Here is a 17,237-nt window from a genome sequence, read left to right as displayed (position 1 = left end):
AGGGAAGCCTGCAGAGATAAATAAGTGGATCTTTAACAGCTGTTGTGGCGCTCTCACACCTAATCTCCAATTGATTCATTCAAGTTACAATAACAGACTGATAACATTGATGTTTTGTCTCAGCGCAGAGAAAACAGTAATTCCAGAGTTTGTTTATTCAGCTCAGATGAAAACTACAGAGCATGCAGTCTGGTCAACAGGATGGCGAGACTAGAATCAGATGACAACCAGAATATACAAAGAAACTAAATCCATACCTAAAGTATAAGAACATGTAATCAGCATTTGTTAGAAGGTCTTGTCAATCAAAATCACTGACTTACAGAGGGAAGAACATCAAAGCACTCTGGCTATGGAGGGTGTTAAGGTTGTACACAGGAGCAAGGATTCATCTCTGTTGAGGAAAATGGAAGAGAACTACAAAACACTGTAATGTGTCTTACAAAGCCAGTGTATTTATCATCAAGCGCTACAAAATTGTTAATCTTGAAGTGTGGGAGCTGAAATAGTCTCAAACCAGCATTTAGCCCCATATAACTGCTTGTAATCATAAATGAAAACTACATACAAAACTGTGACACTTGCAATCATTTCTGAACACTGAAAATAGTCACAAATGGAAAAAAAAAAATCATAGAATGGTTTGGACTGGAAGAGACCTTTGAGATCAAGTTCCAACTCTTGCTATAGGCAGGGATGCCTCCCAGCAGACGAGGCTGCTCACAGCCCCATCCAGCCTGCCTTTGAATGCTTCCAGGGAGGGGGCATCCACAGCCTCGCTGGGCAACCTGTTCCAGTGTCTCACCACCCTCACAGTAAAGCATGACTTCCTAGTATCTAGCCCAAATCTACCCTCTTCCAGCTTAAAGCCATTTCCCCTCGTTTTGTCATTACACACCGTTATTAAAAATTCCTCCCCAGCTTTTCTGTAGGCTCCCTTCAGATGCTTGGAAGGCCACACTGAAATGTTTTAAGTCGTTGCAACTACAATCTACTTGTTATTAAAAATGTATGTGTTAATGAGACACATTAACAAAAACAACTTCTCAAAATGACTGATCTTTAAATTGATGTACCATCCCTCCCCACTGACAGCTTTTTAACGGTGCTGTTTGTCCTCACAAAAAAATAATAGTTTGATTGTCAGCAAAGATGCTTCCCATTAATTTAGGAATTCATGAGGTTCATTTCTTCCTTCCATTAAAACATTCTGCCCCCTTTTCCGCAAATAACAGTGCAGATTAAAAGTAAACTGGGTGTAGCCATAGTAGTCAATTGGTCAAAACTTAATTGACAGAGACATGAGGCATCATCCAGTGCTCCTTCTCCAAAAATCAGATTCCTTAGGTGTCTGATTGAAATCACCCTTAAATAATTATCATGGTCTTTCTAATTCTTCCAGCCAATTTCTGCACATACTGCTTTTCCTACTTAGACTGCAGAACACTCAGTGCCATCTCTGCCTGTTGAGAAGTGTCACTCAGTATCATCAAGGATAATTGAGTCCTTTCCCTTAAATAAAGCTATCCCTTCTCACAGACGTGAAAGAAAAAATAATTTAAAAAATCATCACAGATGAACAATTCATGAATGTTCTTTCTGTAGAGAGCTCTTGAGAGCAAAGAGAAATAGAAGACTTTCACAGAATGGGATAAACCCCAACGCTTCACCCTAGACTTGATGCTTACTTTACAGGTGACATCAAGCACTTACAAAGCTAAAAATGAGAATCCAATTAATTGGCTTTATGAAATACTGCTGGATAATAGAACAAACACACAGATGTTAAAAACAGATACACAACAAACCTTGAGGCCAAAGAGAAGAAAGAAGGCTGCTGGGTGACCTCATCGCAGCCTTTCAGTACCTAAAGGAAGCCTACAAACAGGAGGGGAACCAACTCTTGGAAAGGGTAGATAACTGCAGGACAAGGGGAAATGCTTTGAAGTTGAAGGAGGGAAGATTTAAGTTGGATGTCAGCGGGAAGTTCTTTACTCTGAGAGTGGTGAGGTGCTGGAACAGCTGCCCAGAGAGGTTGTGGATGCCCCGTCCATCCCTGGAGGTGTTCAAGGTCAGGTTGGATGGGGCTCTGGGCAGCCTGGTCTGATATTAAATGTGGAAGTTGGTGGCCCTGCATGTGGCAGGGGGGTTGGAGATTTCTGATCCTTGAGGTCACTTCCAAACCAAGCCATTCTATGATTCTACCATAAAAGAATTTCCTTCATCTGTTTTCTAGTTTTAAAACAATGGGTAGCAGTACCTGAAAACTGAAATTTCCAGTCTGGTGCTCCTCAGAACTTCAGGAATATATCTCAACATGAGCTCAAGAAATTCAGTATACATGCAAACATGCAGAAGTCTCAGAAAAAAAAAAGGAAACTGTAGCAGTAAATGAATCTGCCGACAGCTCCCTTGAGGTAGGAGAAATGTCTCTAAGTGGTTACCTCCTGTTTAACTAAAAAAACAAGTAGTAGAAAGCTTTCAGGAAAAAAAAAAAAAAAAGCACTACACAATATACTTAACTTGTCTGATCTGACAGGTGATGAAGAGGTTTAGTAACACTTGGTTGCAGCTGGAAGATGAAAGAATAAAACAAAGCTTCTCTTTTCATCTTAATGTGATAAACCATACCTCTGAAGTATTCTTTAACATCACGCCAAAGATTGCCTGTATATAAAGCATGATAGAAAGAAAAGTAGCATAATCTATTAAAACCACCAAGTCGTATTATTTACACAGGATAAGGAGGCCTCTGAGTAACATAACACCTAACAAGTGGCATTTTTAAATAAGGAAAGAGAAAAAAAATGCACTCAGAACCCACCTCCCCTTCATTTGATTTAAAATCACTTCTTACCGAAGACTTGGTTTAGAAATATTCTGAAGCATTCTGCCCCTATTACAGTGCCCCACTTATTTTCATTTTATTGACAGTTGTAGTCAGTGGAGAGTTGGGCAAGAACATATTTTACTGAAAAACTGGAGAGGATGCTGCAGAGCAGAACGACAATTCCTTGGCATAGAGCTATCAGGACAAATAATGGTAAAAGCCAAGTATTCTAATTTACTTCTCAGCTTTACACCACTAAGACTATCAATATTTTTGATTTTGTTCTTCAAGATAGCAGAACTATTCAAGCTGCTCCAAATGACTTTTACTCTAACAATCATTTCAATTACATACCCTTTTATCTCAGCCAGCTATCAGGTCTTTTTGACCCTTTCCAACCTCTAATCCCACGAAAGGTCTCTGAAGGACAAAGGAGAAATAGCTGGGTTTTGTTCTGGTGCCTCGTCACTGCATGGACTGAAGAAGTCAAAGGCAGAAATTTCACAGGAAATGTTAAATTGTTCAGAGCTCTTCTTCTCTGGGTAATTTCCAGCACATTCAACTCTCTGTACGAACCGAGAATTTCAGCACGTGTGAACTGTGATTTCTGTCTCTTCCCCAAGTCTGCCTTATAAACATATGATGGATTCTGGCAGCATTTTCCCCAAGTTCAGCCTAAGACTCTGATCAAAGGTCTAAATCTTTATCAGGAGTTCACTCCCAAACAATTCAGTGCTCGGCACGAGTAAAAGCACCAATTCCATGCATAAATGCATAACCATTTAGACCCTAAAATTATTTACTGCATGCTATTTTGTACACATTTCACAGAGCCCTTTGCAATCTCTTTTTTCCAGGTTGGGTCTTTTCCTACATTTTTTGAGATAGTTTCACTGTGTTTTTGTTTTGTTTTGTTTTTAAATCCAGCTTGTTGTAGCACTAGAAATTAATATGAGATTCACATGCCACAACAAGCAGCTGATTTTTATAGAATCACAGAATTGAAAATGACCATCTGGATTCAACCCCCTGCTATGTGCAGGGTCACCAACCACCAGACCAGGTGCCCAGAGCCACATCCAGCCTGGCCTTGAATGCCTCCAGGAATTTCCCCCTAAGTACTAGAAAGCTGCACTGCAGCACACACAGATCCTGTGCTTTTAACATTAACAAGCAGACGGTTCCGACCTAGAAGCCGTTTCTAAGCAAATTCTTTGGCTATGCTTTTTACACCACCTATGACAAAATTGCTTTATGCGTGCACTGCACAACTCCTCAGAAAGATTTTTTTGGAGCAAATGCCTGCACTCGATAAACCCTAATAGAGCACATGAAGCCTTAAGCAGAATAGCATGAAATTTAATTTTGACAAATCCACTTGAGACCAAAAAAGCACACAGTGTGCAGTACACAAGACTTAACTGTTTCAAAGAATATATGGAAACAAAAAATGACACTTCTAATTGAGTGCCAGTTGACAGCTAAATTCTGTCTATCCACCAAAAGCCACAAACACAGAAAACCATTTGTAACAGAAAAAAAAAAAAACTATAAAAGAAGCCAATTCTTTTATATGAATCTATCTAGACCTAAGACCTACGTATTTATGCGCACAGACAGGACAGGACCTCACACAGACTATTCTCTCTTTAAATTTCATTCGGAATAGCAAAGTTCTTTATCAATTGTAAAACAAGATCCTCTAATTACATCAGATGCCCACCTAACACACAGCAATACCCATGTGGTAGACCTACACGCAGGTCAGAGTGAGAATGCAAAAGAGAAAAAACAACTCAATGCCATAAGCTCTCAAAAATTCAATGCCTATACTTGCAGAACAGTTGAAAGCTTTCAGAATTGGCTTTTTTAGCTCCTTTTACAACACTGAACAACAAGAAGTAAAAAAAAAAAAAAGCAGGAGAAAAGTAAGGGGAGCAATTAGTTCAATTCCAGCCTTAAATGCCTCCCACAAATGGGCCACTTCTTCATACAAAGTTCAACACAATCATTACATTACAATAAAACAAAGAAAAAGAGAGAGACAGAGAGACATCCTCTGCATGGGGCCCTTCCAATTGCAAAGTTGTACAAGTCAAATGTGCACCACGCCAAACTCTGGGATAACGATAACGCAGATGCCATTCTTGGACCGTATTTAAGTGTACGTGTATCACACAGTGCACTTCAGAGGTGAGTAAGGTTTTTCAGGGGTTAAGTAGGTTTTCTGGGCTTTGCTATTGATAATTTAACTGTAAGTGGTGTTTTTTGGTTAAACAGAAAACAGCGACTCCTTCCTTGAATAGCACATTATTTCTTTATTAGGGATAAAAACCTAGCCTGTGACAACTTAAGGATTATTTCAAGATCATTATTATGAGCAGCAACACAAACTACCTTACAGACAACAATCCAAACCATTTTCTGGACTATTACACATTGGACTAAGTGTACTTCTGAGAAAACACTGTCAAAATTAATACCTGGAAAGGTAAGGACTGTTGTACCGTATGCAGCAATTATAACATCTCTGGTACTCAATGATACCATTCCAAGAATTTCCACATAATAGTTTCAAATAGAAGCCTGTGCTACAAATCATCCCAGTTCAGCTTTTCCCTTAACTGATGGTGTAATCCCCAGAGCTGAAATGCACAAGACTTGGTGCTCTTCCCACATCCCAGCCTGCTCAAGCCATCTCCACACTCTCCAGTTCCAGCAACAGCATCTTTGTGCTCATTCCTTCCCACTGTCATTTGCACTTAAAACACCAGTAGTGAAGTTGCTAAAGAAGTTGCTTCAGAGAAAAAAAACCTTTAAGTTAGACATGATTTGCAAAACTTCTTCAAAGACTGTAGCCTTAGGATACGTGATGTTTGCTTGAGAAGTTGCAACAGCTCCTGCTTCTGGTCACTTAAGACAACTGTTGCAGTCCAGAATGTACAAGTACACAAAACTCGAAGTAGGCAGCCTAAAGGCACGGTTGTGATGTTATCTCAAAGACAGTATTTCAGTGAAGAATCACAACTAGTTTGAATTTGACAAACATTGGGCACACAGGGCAACAGAGTACTCCCTACCACAGAATAATAGAATCATTATGGTTGGGAAAGAACTCTGTGATCATCTGGTCCAAGCACCCACTTACCACCAATACTGCCCACTGAACCATTGATATCTTCAGAGACACACTGACCCTCTTTTTGAACACCTTCAGGGATGGTGACCCCACCACTTCCCTGGGCAACTGTTTCAATGCTTGTTTCAATGCCTAATCACTATTTCTGCCAAGAAATTTTTCTTAGTAACCCTGTGGTTCCTCGTTATGACCTTTCTTATAGATGAGCATCACATTAAGTCTGTACATACAGACTCTTGCATTCTCACCATAAGAAACCAGCAAGGTTCTAGGCACTGCTCCCATACAACTGAGTAACTTTTTCACATTCAACGAATGTGAAAGTCTTCCAAACAATTAAATGTGGACTTCTCCCTGCTCTCTAACATTCTCATTACATCTACCCAACTCTTCACACCATTTGTGACACAGCTAATACGGTACTTTCAGGACTCAGAGTGAAGAACTAAGCTCTCCCACAGCTTTCATCTTCCAATTACTATGGGTGAAAACAAAACCAGAAGTACGGGTTGCATTAGTTACTCATTTATCCTTCTAATTTAAGAACTATTTTACAAGGACATAGCCAGCCATCTGAAAGCATTCACAGAACACCTTGTGTGTCACACAGACAGTGAGAACTTAAATTTATGCAATACTTACTTCATCTCCCATGCATAATTCTACATTCCCTATACTCCTGCAATCCAGTGACATGAATGTCAGGCTCAGCTAAAGATTTGCTGTTAGAGTGACAGCACTAAAAGTTAGGCATCTTTAGTAGTCGAGTGAGTTACAAGATGTTTCACCTTTTGATAATAAAATACTTCCATCAATAGTGAACCTTTAACCCAAAGAATATCAATATACATCACTGAAAATAATGTTATCTCCAAGAAACTCAGTGACAACTAAGTGGCAATATAACAAGCCATGTGAGAGCATGAGTGAACACTGCAGCATCACATCCAAGAACACCCAAGAACTTTGCTCAGCTTTAAATCAAGCACCAAAAAAACTACATATCCTGTGCAGACAAAAGCCTGGGAGTGAGAAGCAATGATGATCAGATGAAGCTGTGTTTTATACCACTTCCCTCATAAGGATATGCCTTTATGCCTGCAGAATGTTTTCTGAAATACCACAGAATTGTATAGTCTTATTATATATTTCTGTCACAATAGCATGATGAGAAGCTTCAGAAATTCTCACAAATCTCTCTAAACTTGGTGAAAAAAGAAAAGAACAGTCAAAGGGAAATCAGTGCAAAACCACAAGTGTGGTGGTTTGTATAAGATTCAAATCTGGGCCATTCAGGCTACATGTGGTGGCCCATAGGTTAGCTCAGTTTGTTGCCTGGGGATTCCAACCCAATTGATTTTATACCTAAAAACTACTAAAGAATACCCAGAGCTGCAGATAGAGCAGGACAAAGTATCAGCAAATGGAGAGACCAGGCTTTCTTGGCTACTGCTAAAAGAAGAATGCCAGTGGCTGAAAGAAACAGTCAGAGATGTACAAGTATAGCAAGAGATGTACATAGCAAGACAAACAACAAGGCATCAAAAATATCTTGCTTTTTTTCCTAAGGTTATAAGCTGTTTTTCTTTCTTTCCTAGAAATAAGAGTCAATGTTATACAATAACATCACAGAAATGTCAATTTACTTAATCTTCCATTTATGCGGAGAAAAAGTGTTACTGCAACAAAAAATAGATGAAAATAGCAAATATATTAAAGGGCACAGAACTAAGGATTTATTTCCAGAAGATTCTTGCTTAACTAGCATAAATTTAGCAAAATTCTGTAAACCTCCAGATATACACAAAACATGTAAATACAACACAACTCAAAGTCACGAGCAACACAGCACAGCCTCCGAAAATACTTGTCATCAGAAAACAGTTTTATTTTCTTCATCCAGCATCCAACTCTCCAGAAACACCATCAGCAGGAGTAAGGAGAATATATATATATATATATATATATATATATATATATATATATGCTGTCATTCTTTAGTGTTGAAATAAGATTTTCCTAAATATTGGACCAAGTAACTGCAGTGTAAAACCTCTCAGCTATGTTCTCCTGGAACTGCACGCTGCACCAGCCCAGGTGACTTTAACCGTTTCCACTTGCATTATAAAGAATAAATTTGTTAGGTGCAGCCAAGCATTTTATTTTCACACTCTGCACTCAAATTATGGGATTACAAAAGGCTTAGGAAGTAACTTTGTCAAATGCAATGCTCAAAGCAGAGTCAGCCCTGAGATCGGATCAGGTTGCCCAGAAGTTTTAACCGCTTGTAACTTGAAAGCCTCCAACGATGAAGGCTGCATAGCCTCAACTGGGAGGCCTCTCCCAGTGCTTGACCAGCCTCACCATGACACAGTTTCTCCTTATTTCCAGTCTGAATCTCTCCTGCTTTCCCATCCACTACCTCTTATTCTCATACAGTGCATCACCATAAAATAGCTGTTGCCACCATTTCAATAAGCTATAGGAAGGATGCTATTATAATGTCTCCAAAATCTTACTTTCCTGCAAGCTGAAGCAGCCAAGCTTCCTCTCCTCATAGAGAAGACACTTCAGCAGCTGACCACTGCTGACCTCAAGCCAGCTGATCAATGCCTTGTACTGATGGGTCTAAAACTGTATGTAGTAATCTAGAGGTGATCAGAAAACTGCTGAAGAGAAGAGGAAAACCCCTTCCCCTGCTGTGCTAATTTGCTCCCATTTCTACAGCCCAGGATGCTGCTAGCTAACTGCCTCCTGGACACAGAGCTGACTCACACACTGTATGCTGCCTTCCAGCATCCAGTTCCTTTCCTGCACAGCTGTTCCCTAGAGGGCATCCCAGCCTGCACTGCAGCAATTGATTGCTTCTCACTGGTGCAGGACTTTGCATTTATCCTTGTTACATTTCATGAGGCTCCTGTTGGCTTCACTCCTCCAGCCTGCCTAGGTTCCTCTGGATGGCAGCCCTGCCCTTGAGCATGTTGTCAGAGTCGATCTAACTGGAGTCACCTGCATTAAGGAATATGCACTCCACCTTTATACATGTTCTGGAAGATTAGATCTGTCATACGAGACAAGCTCCAGCAGTAGATCATTTGTTGCCAGCCTCCAGAAAGGGGAAACCCATTAACCACAACCTGCTGATCCTGACCAAAGTTTTTTAATCCAGCTTGTCTTTTGGCCATCCACATTCTAACATCCTAATATGGATGCAGTAATATTGTAAGAGCACTGAAAGTCTTGTCAAGATTGAAGTAAGCGACGCTTACTGTCCTTACCTCATAGAAAGATCCCATCTTTTTGTAGTAAATTTCTGCTTCTATCCCCTGCCAAAGCTCCTCCTGAGCCCTGTCCTGAGTTCCCCATTTAATGAGACCACTCTCAGGATGGATCTGTTCATTCCCTTGAGTATGAGGATGGACTGCTCTTGCAGTAGGAAGAGGTCGCCCTTAAAGATTTGACAGCTTTCCTGAACTCATTTCTCAGAGCTGCCTCCCATGGGATCCTACTAACAAGCTTGAGGAAGCTAAAGTTTGCTCTACTAAAGTTTAGTTCAATTTCAGTTGCATCTTCAACTAGAACCTAATTCTTCAAATGCACATTCCTGCCCATCTCAGCAATGCTTTCTTGTGTTTCTGACTGAACTGAGACACCGTGGGCTCCAGAAACTTCACCAAAATATATGGACACCAACACAACAGAGCACACAATGAAAAGATGTCATTCCACACAAACGAACAGGGTTGTGAAATACATTTTTCTCCACGGGAAGCATTTCAAGTCTAATCCAACTTCTGGAGAGGCACCAGCAGTACCAGCCTTATTTCACACCTTCACAACACACAGCACTGAGATATGTGTCCTTTACTGTCTTTTCATAGGCATGGTAACAACAGCAAACACACAGTTAAAAATAAATAAAACAATCCTCTGCGTCCACAGTGTAGTTTGCTTCTGTAATGACAACCAAGGAAAAAAAAAGCTGAGATGCAGAAACTTGATAATTTAATCACTTTTTTTTTTTAAACTCACTTATAATAGACTACGAGCTTTCCAGATATCCACTATACTAAAACAAATTAAACCATTCCCTTCGTCTGTTCCAACTGAAGCTTTAGGTATAATGAATCCTCAAAAAAAAAAAAAAAAAAAAAAAAAAAAAACCAAAAAACACACCACCTCTCATCTGACCAAATTACTTTTCATCAATATCGCTTTAGGAATTACAGACATACTTTAAAGATTTTACTCTTGTTAAATATTTCAGCGCATTCAATATTACTCAACAGTCATAAAATGATCCGAGCAAGCAAGGATGTTTTAAGACGCAGTATTTAGATGTCAGGTTTCATTGTAAATGTATGCAATTTCATTTTCCAACCCGAAACTGAAGTCAATAAATACATCATATACCAGCAAGCAGCAAGATGCACACTTTTACACGTAATCCAATCAATTATTCCTCAACCAAAAGCTACCGAAGACTTGAGTTAAGGATTGTTTCTAATGTCTACATAAATTAGAAAACTCTAGAGGGAGAAACAAGCGTTGTTTATCTAGAATGCACCATGATATAAATGCAGGCTAAGAAACTGCCAAGTTCTGAAATCGGCCAGCTGGGAATCCAGCAGCCAGAACCAGCCTTCAAACAACACCGCTCGTCAAAAACTCTCTTCAGAAGCTGTGGGTGATCCACCCAGATGGAAAAGCAAGTCACTCTGACCAGATTCATACGCAGGAGGAGCCGTGGGAGACACGTCTCATCAGCAGCAAGAGGGCTTAAGGAAGAAACCAACACCAAGCACAGCTGCATCACAGCAGAAGGAAGATCCCCAGATTTGGGATCCAGCCCCCAAAGCATTAGTTCAATACTAAATCACCAGAGCACTGGCTTTGATAGGAGAGTCCTTCTTGTAATGACACTGTATCAAACAAGTGCAGCCCCTGAAAAGTTAAGATGTAGATCCAAAATAAGTAGCTTGACTGCTCTTACAGCATCAAAGAAACTCAATTGTTTGTAATTCTTCATCAAAAATCATTCAGTGGCTGAGGAATAGATGGTATGGCAACGTGTACTTAAGTATAATTTAATCTTCTCAAATACAAATCATTTGAGCAACAGAGGTATAACCTTGATTATCCTGCGTAAATACAAGCACTCCACCTCAATTACTGGCTCCTAAAGCAGAAATACAAGTAACATCTCCCAGGCTTGCAAAGGATTGAGAGATTCATTAAGCCTTTCAGTGAAGAAAGAAAAAAAAAAATTTTCCAACACACAAAGAGAAGCAGAAGACCAAGCTATGTGCAAACTGTGGATGAGTAAAGAAGGCTGGAATGCCTCAGAAATTCATCCCTGCAATCACATCCCAAAAATCCCACTTTCTTGTTCTCGAGGTTACTTCCGTAACTCATTTAAGGATGAAAAGCAACAGGTATCACAGTGTAAGCAGTTAGCATGCACAGATATTATTATTTCACATAAATCATTGTCTTAAAATAAATTCTCCACCACAGTAAAACACATTAACATCATCATATGGATGCTATTCAAACAAGAGAAGATGGACAACCCGGCAGTTCAGACACAAAACTACAGCCCTATTTCATATAAACCTTACTTAGGCAAGCTCCAAATCCTAAGTAATTTTATTGAGCAATCTACATTTCAGCAGCCAGGTGACAACTTGAGGCTTTTTTAGCACTGATATTTTATCAGTCTTCAACATGTCACACTTCTACCACTTATAAAGCTGAAAAATAACCTCTAGAGCAGCAACATTTGGGAGCATCATTATAAATAAAACATGCTGGGGTAGGTTCACCTGAAGCACAGACTCTGACACCTGAACTCTTCACCCTGGTATTCCTAGAGGGCAGTTTGTCTCATCCTGAAGTAGATTTTTCAAATAAAATACATGAATTGTCTCCCAAAAATACATTTTTCTTTCCGTTGACTATAGAAGGAATCCAGCCACGATAAAGCCACCTCTACTCCATAAACATCTTCAGTTAAGCAAAAGGAAACCAACTTTCTATGCTTAAGCTGGATGAAAGATGACACTCATTCAAGTCTTGCTGCAAGGTCCACCTCTGACATGCTTCTTATCATGAGGAGAGATCTGGGGGTTCTGCTTTGTAAATAACAAGGCAGTAGGCCCCTCAGGAATACTGACATCAGGAATATTTCTGGAGAAGTGGTAAGAAGCCTTCCTTGAACCTTACAGGTCCCACATAGTCAACAGACATAAATCACAAGGCACCACTGCCATAAATCCAATTCTCTGCCATTCATTTTCATGTCCACAGTGCTGAACTATTTTAAATTAGACTACATGCAGACAGACCTCAGTAATGAAATAAAAATATTAGGAAAGCCATCATTTTCAGACAGCAATCTGTACAAACTGTACACAACTCATTTTCGCTCTTCCACAACAGGGGAATAACATCATTCTGTCATCATTTGCTTAAGTGTATTTCAACTGCAACTCGCTGTAAGGAAAACTCAATGTTGATTAAATGCACAAGAATTTTCACTTCAAAACTCAATGTATACTTCTGTATAGGTCTTTTTATAAATAAAAATGAAGAAGAGCTTTTAAGAACAGATAATAACTTAGAAAACAAAGCCTATAGAACAGCTGTGTTTTAAATTTTACTGTTAGAAGAAAACCAAAGAGTAATCGAACTCATCTAAAAGCCATCAACTGCTTCTTTCTTCGAAAGGAAAAATGTTGGATGTCAGATAAAAGCCAGATCAATGAAATGGCAATGAGTTCATTACAGTAATCTGAATGACACATTTCATTTTTTTTTTCCTCCACTAGAACAGAGAAAATAAATGCATACCTGCACCAGGTGATCGGCGCTGAGACTGCGGTCTTCCACTGGGCGAAGAAGGTTCCTTCATCCGATCAATGACGCTATCAGATAGCTGGAAAACAAAACCACCAGCCCCATCAGTCAGCCTGCATCTCCTCCTTCACCTCCATTACCCCCTGCCCTCACAAAAACGAAGTAAAACTTATTAAATAAAATAGGACAGAGCCTCAGAATAAGACACAAGGACAGCTGAAATGTTATCAACAGAACAACATAAGTTATTTCCAGCAGCCTTCCCCTCCTTGGTGGGGTGAGCACTTCTCTGTGAGTACAAAGAATCAGAACATTCTGCTTCTCGTGGAACACAAGAAAGCTGTACAATCAAACACAGGATACACCACCATCCCCCAGCACATCGTTGCTTCTATTAAATCAGCCTTTTTGCCTTTCTCTGCTATTGGATGATGGTCAGACACCACACTGTGCAGTTGCAGAGCACCTGTGCCAACAGGAACTTCATTCCAATAGGGCTCCCAAAGCACTGGAGCAACAGCAGTCATAGCAAGGATTGTCACCCACAGGGTTCAGCCTACTGCTGACACGTGCATACCCAAAAACACTGTCACAAATCACATGAAATCAAACAGAGTAAGAGGAGCTCCCAATATCACATCTACTGTACCCCAAGGAAAAAACACAAGGGCTGCCCTGGAAATAATGCCCGTTGGTCCACAACGTCAGAGGTGGATGTTGGTGGTATGGCAGTAGATGTTGAACCCTCCCACCAATGTCCCATTATATTTTGTTGCTGTGCAACAGAGGCAGAAGAGGGGCAGTCTGACAAAGCGGTATCTGACACAAAAGTGCGTATGAAGCAAAGAGGTGGAATTGAACTCCTCCGTGTGGCAAAAACGGCACCCACTGACATTCATCAACACTTGCTGAATGTTTACGGATTCCAAAGAGTGGATGTGAGCACAGTGAGGTGGTGGTGCCTGTCAGCAGTGGCAACAGCAGGTTACTTCCACTGGTACAGACTTTTCAGTGCACAGCACGCAGGCTCTTGTTCATCACTGGCAAAAATACAGAGCTAATAGTGATGATCACACTGAAAAACAAAGTTCTGCAGCTGAGAAACTGCTCTATTAAACAGTGTTATTATGCTCTTTGTAATTGTTGTATTCTCCACAGAAATAAAAAGAAGGCATTACTTCTGGAGCAACCCTACATCTAACAGAAAAAAACATCATGTAAGTTCTTATGTTTCAACTTAGAACTTTCCTTGAACACCATGAACACAGCTTCGACTACCCTTAAAAACTATTTTTCATTGGAGAGTTCTTTATAGCACAATGTTTCTCACTGGCAGAAATCTGCATTAGAGAAGTTTTGCTACAATTTGAGCTCTAACATGCAATTGAAAAGGTAGAATTCCTCCATCATAAGATTTCTTGCCTTAATATTAAATCTTTCAACCAAACTTGACACAATTAGTCTTAGGTATATAAAGAGAACCACTTACAGATACCCCACTGATTAATGAATCTGTATTTCCCTATCACCTGTGATATCATGCAGTTTTCATAATCAATATTTCAAGATACAGAATACTTTATAGAAGTTTCAATACAATACAACACAGAAAATGCAACAGCACTTCCTAGTACTGAAGCAGCTGAAGCCAACAATAAAGCAACAAATGCTCACCAAGCACAGGAATCAAATGAAAAGAAGTTACAAAGAGGATAAACTCTGTAGTAACTTAATAGTGACAGTAATTAAATACTAACTTAAGATACAGTCACCTATTTGACCAAGACCATTACGCATCCAGAACAGGGAAATATTAGTATGACAAAAGAAAAAGCAGGAGTTACCACCATCCTTCGTTGTGCAACACTCCTCCCTTTCAGCAGGGATAAAAGACACCTCATCATTCCTGCTATGAACTGCAGTGTCTTCTGTTGACAAGTCACTGTGCTGCAAGATTTTGCAGTGTCTTGTGCCACGAGCTATCTGCCCTTTGCTGTGTTACAGGCAACAGCATGCCACAAACAGGGAAAGAACTTGAGTGCTTCTGTAGAGTGAACTGAAAACTGGATATACGGAATCATGGAATCACAGAATTTATTGGATTCGAAGGGATCTCAAGATTCATTGAGGTTCATTGAGGTCCAAGCCCCTCTGCCACAGGCAGGGTTGCCACCTGCCAGATCAGGCTGCCCAGTGCCCCATCCAGCCTAACATTAAACATCTCCAGAGATGAGGCATCCACAACTTCCCCAGGGAGCCCATGCCAGCTCCTCACCATCCTCTCAGTGAGAGGTTCCCTCCTGACACCTACTCTGAATCTCCCCTTTTTTAGTTTAAAACCATTCCTTGATTATAAGCACCCATTTTTGCTATCACTATCTACCTGCATAAAAAGTTGGTTTCCCTCTTGTTCATAAACTCCTTCTAAATACTGAAGGGCTGCAATAAGGTGTCCCTGGAGCCTTCTCCAGGCTGAACAAGCCCAGTTCCCTCAGCCTGTCTTCACAGGAAAGGTGCTCCAACCCTCTGATCATCTTCGTGCCCTCCTCTGGACCCACTCCAACAGTTCCACTGTACTGGGGGCCCCAGACCCTGACACAGTTCTCCGACACGGGCAGAGTAGAGAGTGGCAATCACCTCCCTCCCTGCTGCCACCCCTCTGTTGATACAGCTCAGGATATTGTCGGCCTTCTGGGCTGCGAGAGCACGCTGCTGGCTCACACAGCTTGTAAGAGAACGTGGGAAAATGATCAGCTCTGAGACGTGGGGAACAGAGAAGGCACAAAACAAATTCTTCCAGTCACACATCTCTCTCAGCACCGTGCTGCCCTTGGAGACAAGGCCGAGGGGCCAGCACAGTCACAGCAAGCTTCTCACCAAAGGAGAAAGTGACAGCAAGACTTCAGGATAATAAGGAGTAAGAGGAGGAAACGAGCAAAGCTCAAGGAGAGAAGGGAACGGGAAGCAGACGCCGGCAGCACAGCGTCACAAAACGGGGAGAAAGACGAGAGAGGCGCAGGGGCGGCGCAGGGGCAGCGCCGGGCAGACCAGGCCCCACGTGCCCCTCAGAGAACGGAGAAGAATCTGTCCCAGAGAAGACGCCCAGGCCCGGGGGAGCCCCGCTCTCACCCGCACGCCCTTCACCACCGTGATGTTCTCATTCTCGTCCGCCTCGAAGGTGACACGCCGAGTGCTGCCGGTGGCGCCCATCTTCGCCCGGCGCTACCAGGCCGCTGCCAGGGACGGCCCCAAGGAGACTCTCTGTACCCTCTGCCAGCGCGCCCCTCAACAACGACGCCTCTCATTGGGCCGTCGCTCGCTTCACCCCGCCCTCCGCGCCTAGAAACCTTCTTCCTATTGGCAGCGGGGCCGTAGCCATGGAAACCGCGCACACCCGCCGAAGAGCGGCGAGGCACCCGGAAAGGCTGAGGAAACTTTTTCAGTTAAACTTCCCGAGGGAGGGACACCGACTACTACTCCCAGGATCCTTAGCGCTGACAGGCGGGGGCGGAGTGCTGGGCTCCTGCGCATGGCCCGCTGGGTAGTGTAGTTCTCTCTGGTCCCAGGCTGAGGGAGCTGTGCATGTGGGGAAATGCCGTTCGTCGTGGCCCAATGTGGCTATCCCTGTGTGAAGGTACGTTCTGGATTTGGGGTGTAGTTGTACATCTGTCATCCCAAAGATGTTACAATGCCTCAGGATGGGCCCCTGTGGGAAGTGTTCCTCAAGGCTGTGCTGGAGCCCTAAGCCTGTATCATAGGATGTTTGAGTTGGAAGGGACCTTTGAAGGTCATCCAGTCCAAATTGGCACCTCAATCCATTTTTATAACGTTATAAAATTACCATTAACCCTCTTGGACCATTAACTTCTGTCAGTAATTACCATTAGCCCTTTAGACATGTAATCTTCATTCCAAGAACTGAATAATGTTAGTAACACATAATATATTTTCTCAGCCTAAAATAAAAGGTTCACTTGGATCTGGCTGCTCTGCAGGTAACATCTGTTCTGTAGGTTGGATGGGGCTGGTGGCCTGCCAAGATTGCCAGAACTGCAGAGATTTGTGCTGGGGAGAGGCCTGAGAGGAGAACAAGGTGTTCTCTGATGTATAACCTCGGAAAACATGTTGCATTTTGGATGCCAGTAATGTCGGAAACATCTCTGAATTTCTCTGTCCTAAATGTGAGGCAAGAAATACATTTACATAGCAGGTATATCTCACAGAATTATAGAATTATTTTGGTTGGAAGGGAAATTTAAAGGTCATCTGGTCCAACTCCCTGCAGTGAACAGGGACACCTACATCTAGATCAGGTTGCTCAGAGTCCCATCCAGCCCGACCTGGACTGTCTCCAGGGATGAGACATCCATCACCTCTCCAGGCATCCTTTTCCAGTGCCTCACCACTATT

The 17,237-nt window shown here is 41.7% G+C and overlaps 1 protein-coding gene across 2 annotated transcripts in view; it reads right to left on the bottom strand.

The window, feature by feature from the left end:
- The window catches only part of CHCHD3 (coiled-coil-helix-coiled-coil-helix domain containing 3), a 157,118-nt gene extending 141,013 nt beyond the window's left edge, over positions 1-16,105 (bottom strand). For both annotated transcript variants that reach the window (XM_042815928.1, XM_042815929.1), the window contains exons 1-2: positions 15,957-16,105; positions 12,822-12,906 (exon numbers count right to left, since the gene is read on the bottom strand). In XM_042815928.1, the coding sequence (XP_042671862.1) occupies positions 12,822-12,906; positions 15,957-16,037 (166 nt within the window). In that variant the 5' untranslated portion in view covers positions 16,038-16,105. The remainder of the gene's footprint in view (positions 1-12,821; positions 12,907-15,956) is intronic.
- Positions 16,106-17,237: the final 1,132 nt, after the last annotated feature.

This window comes from Centrocercus urophasianus, unplaced genomic scaffold (genome assembly GCF_019232065.1).
Source record: "Centrocercus urophasianus isolate 14NV4802_14NV808 unplaced genomic scaffold, USGS_Curo_1.0 seq_15, whole genome shotgun sequence".
In the NCBI taxonomy this organism is placed as follows: domain Eukaryota; kingdom Metazoa; phylum Chordata; class Aves; order Galliformes; family Phasianidae; genus Centrocercus; species Centrocercus urophasianus.
The sequence above is the reverse complement of the archived record's forward strand: the minus strand, read 5'-3'. Positions and strand labels throughout refer to the sequence as shown.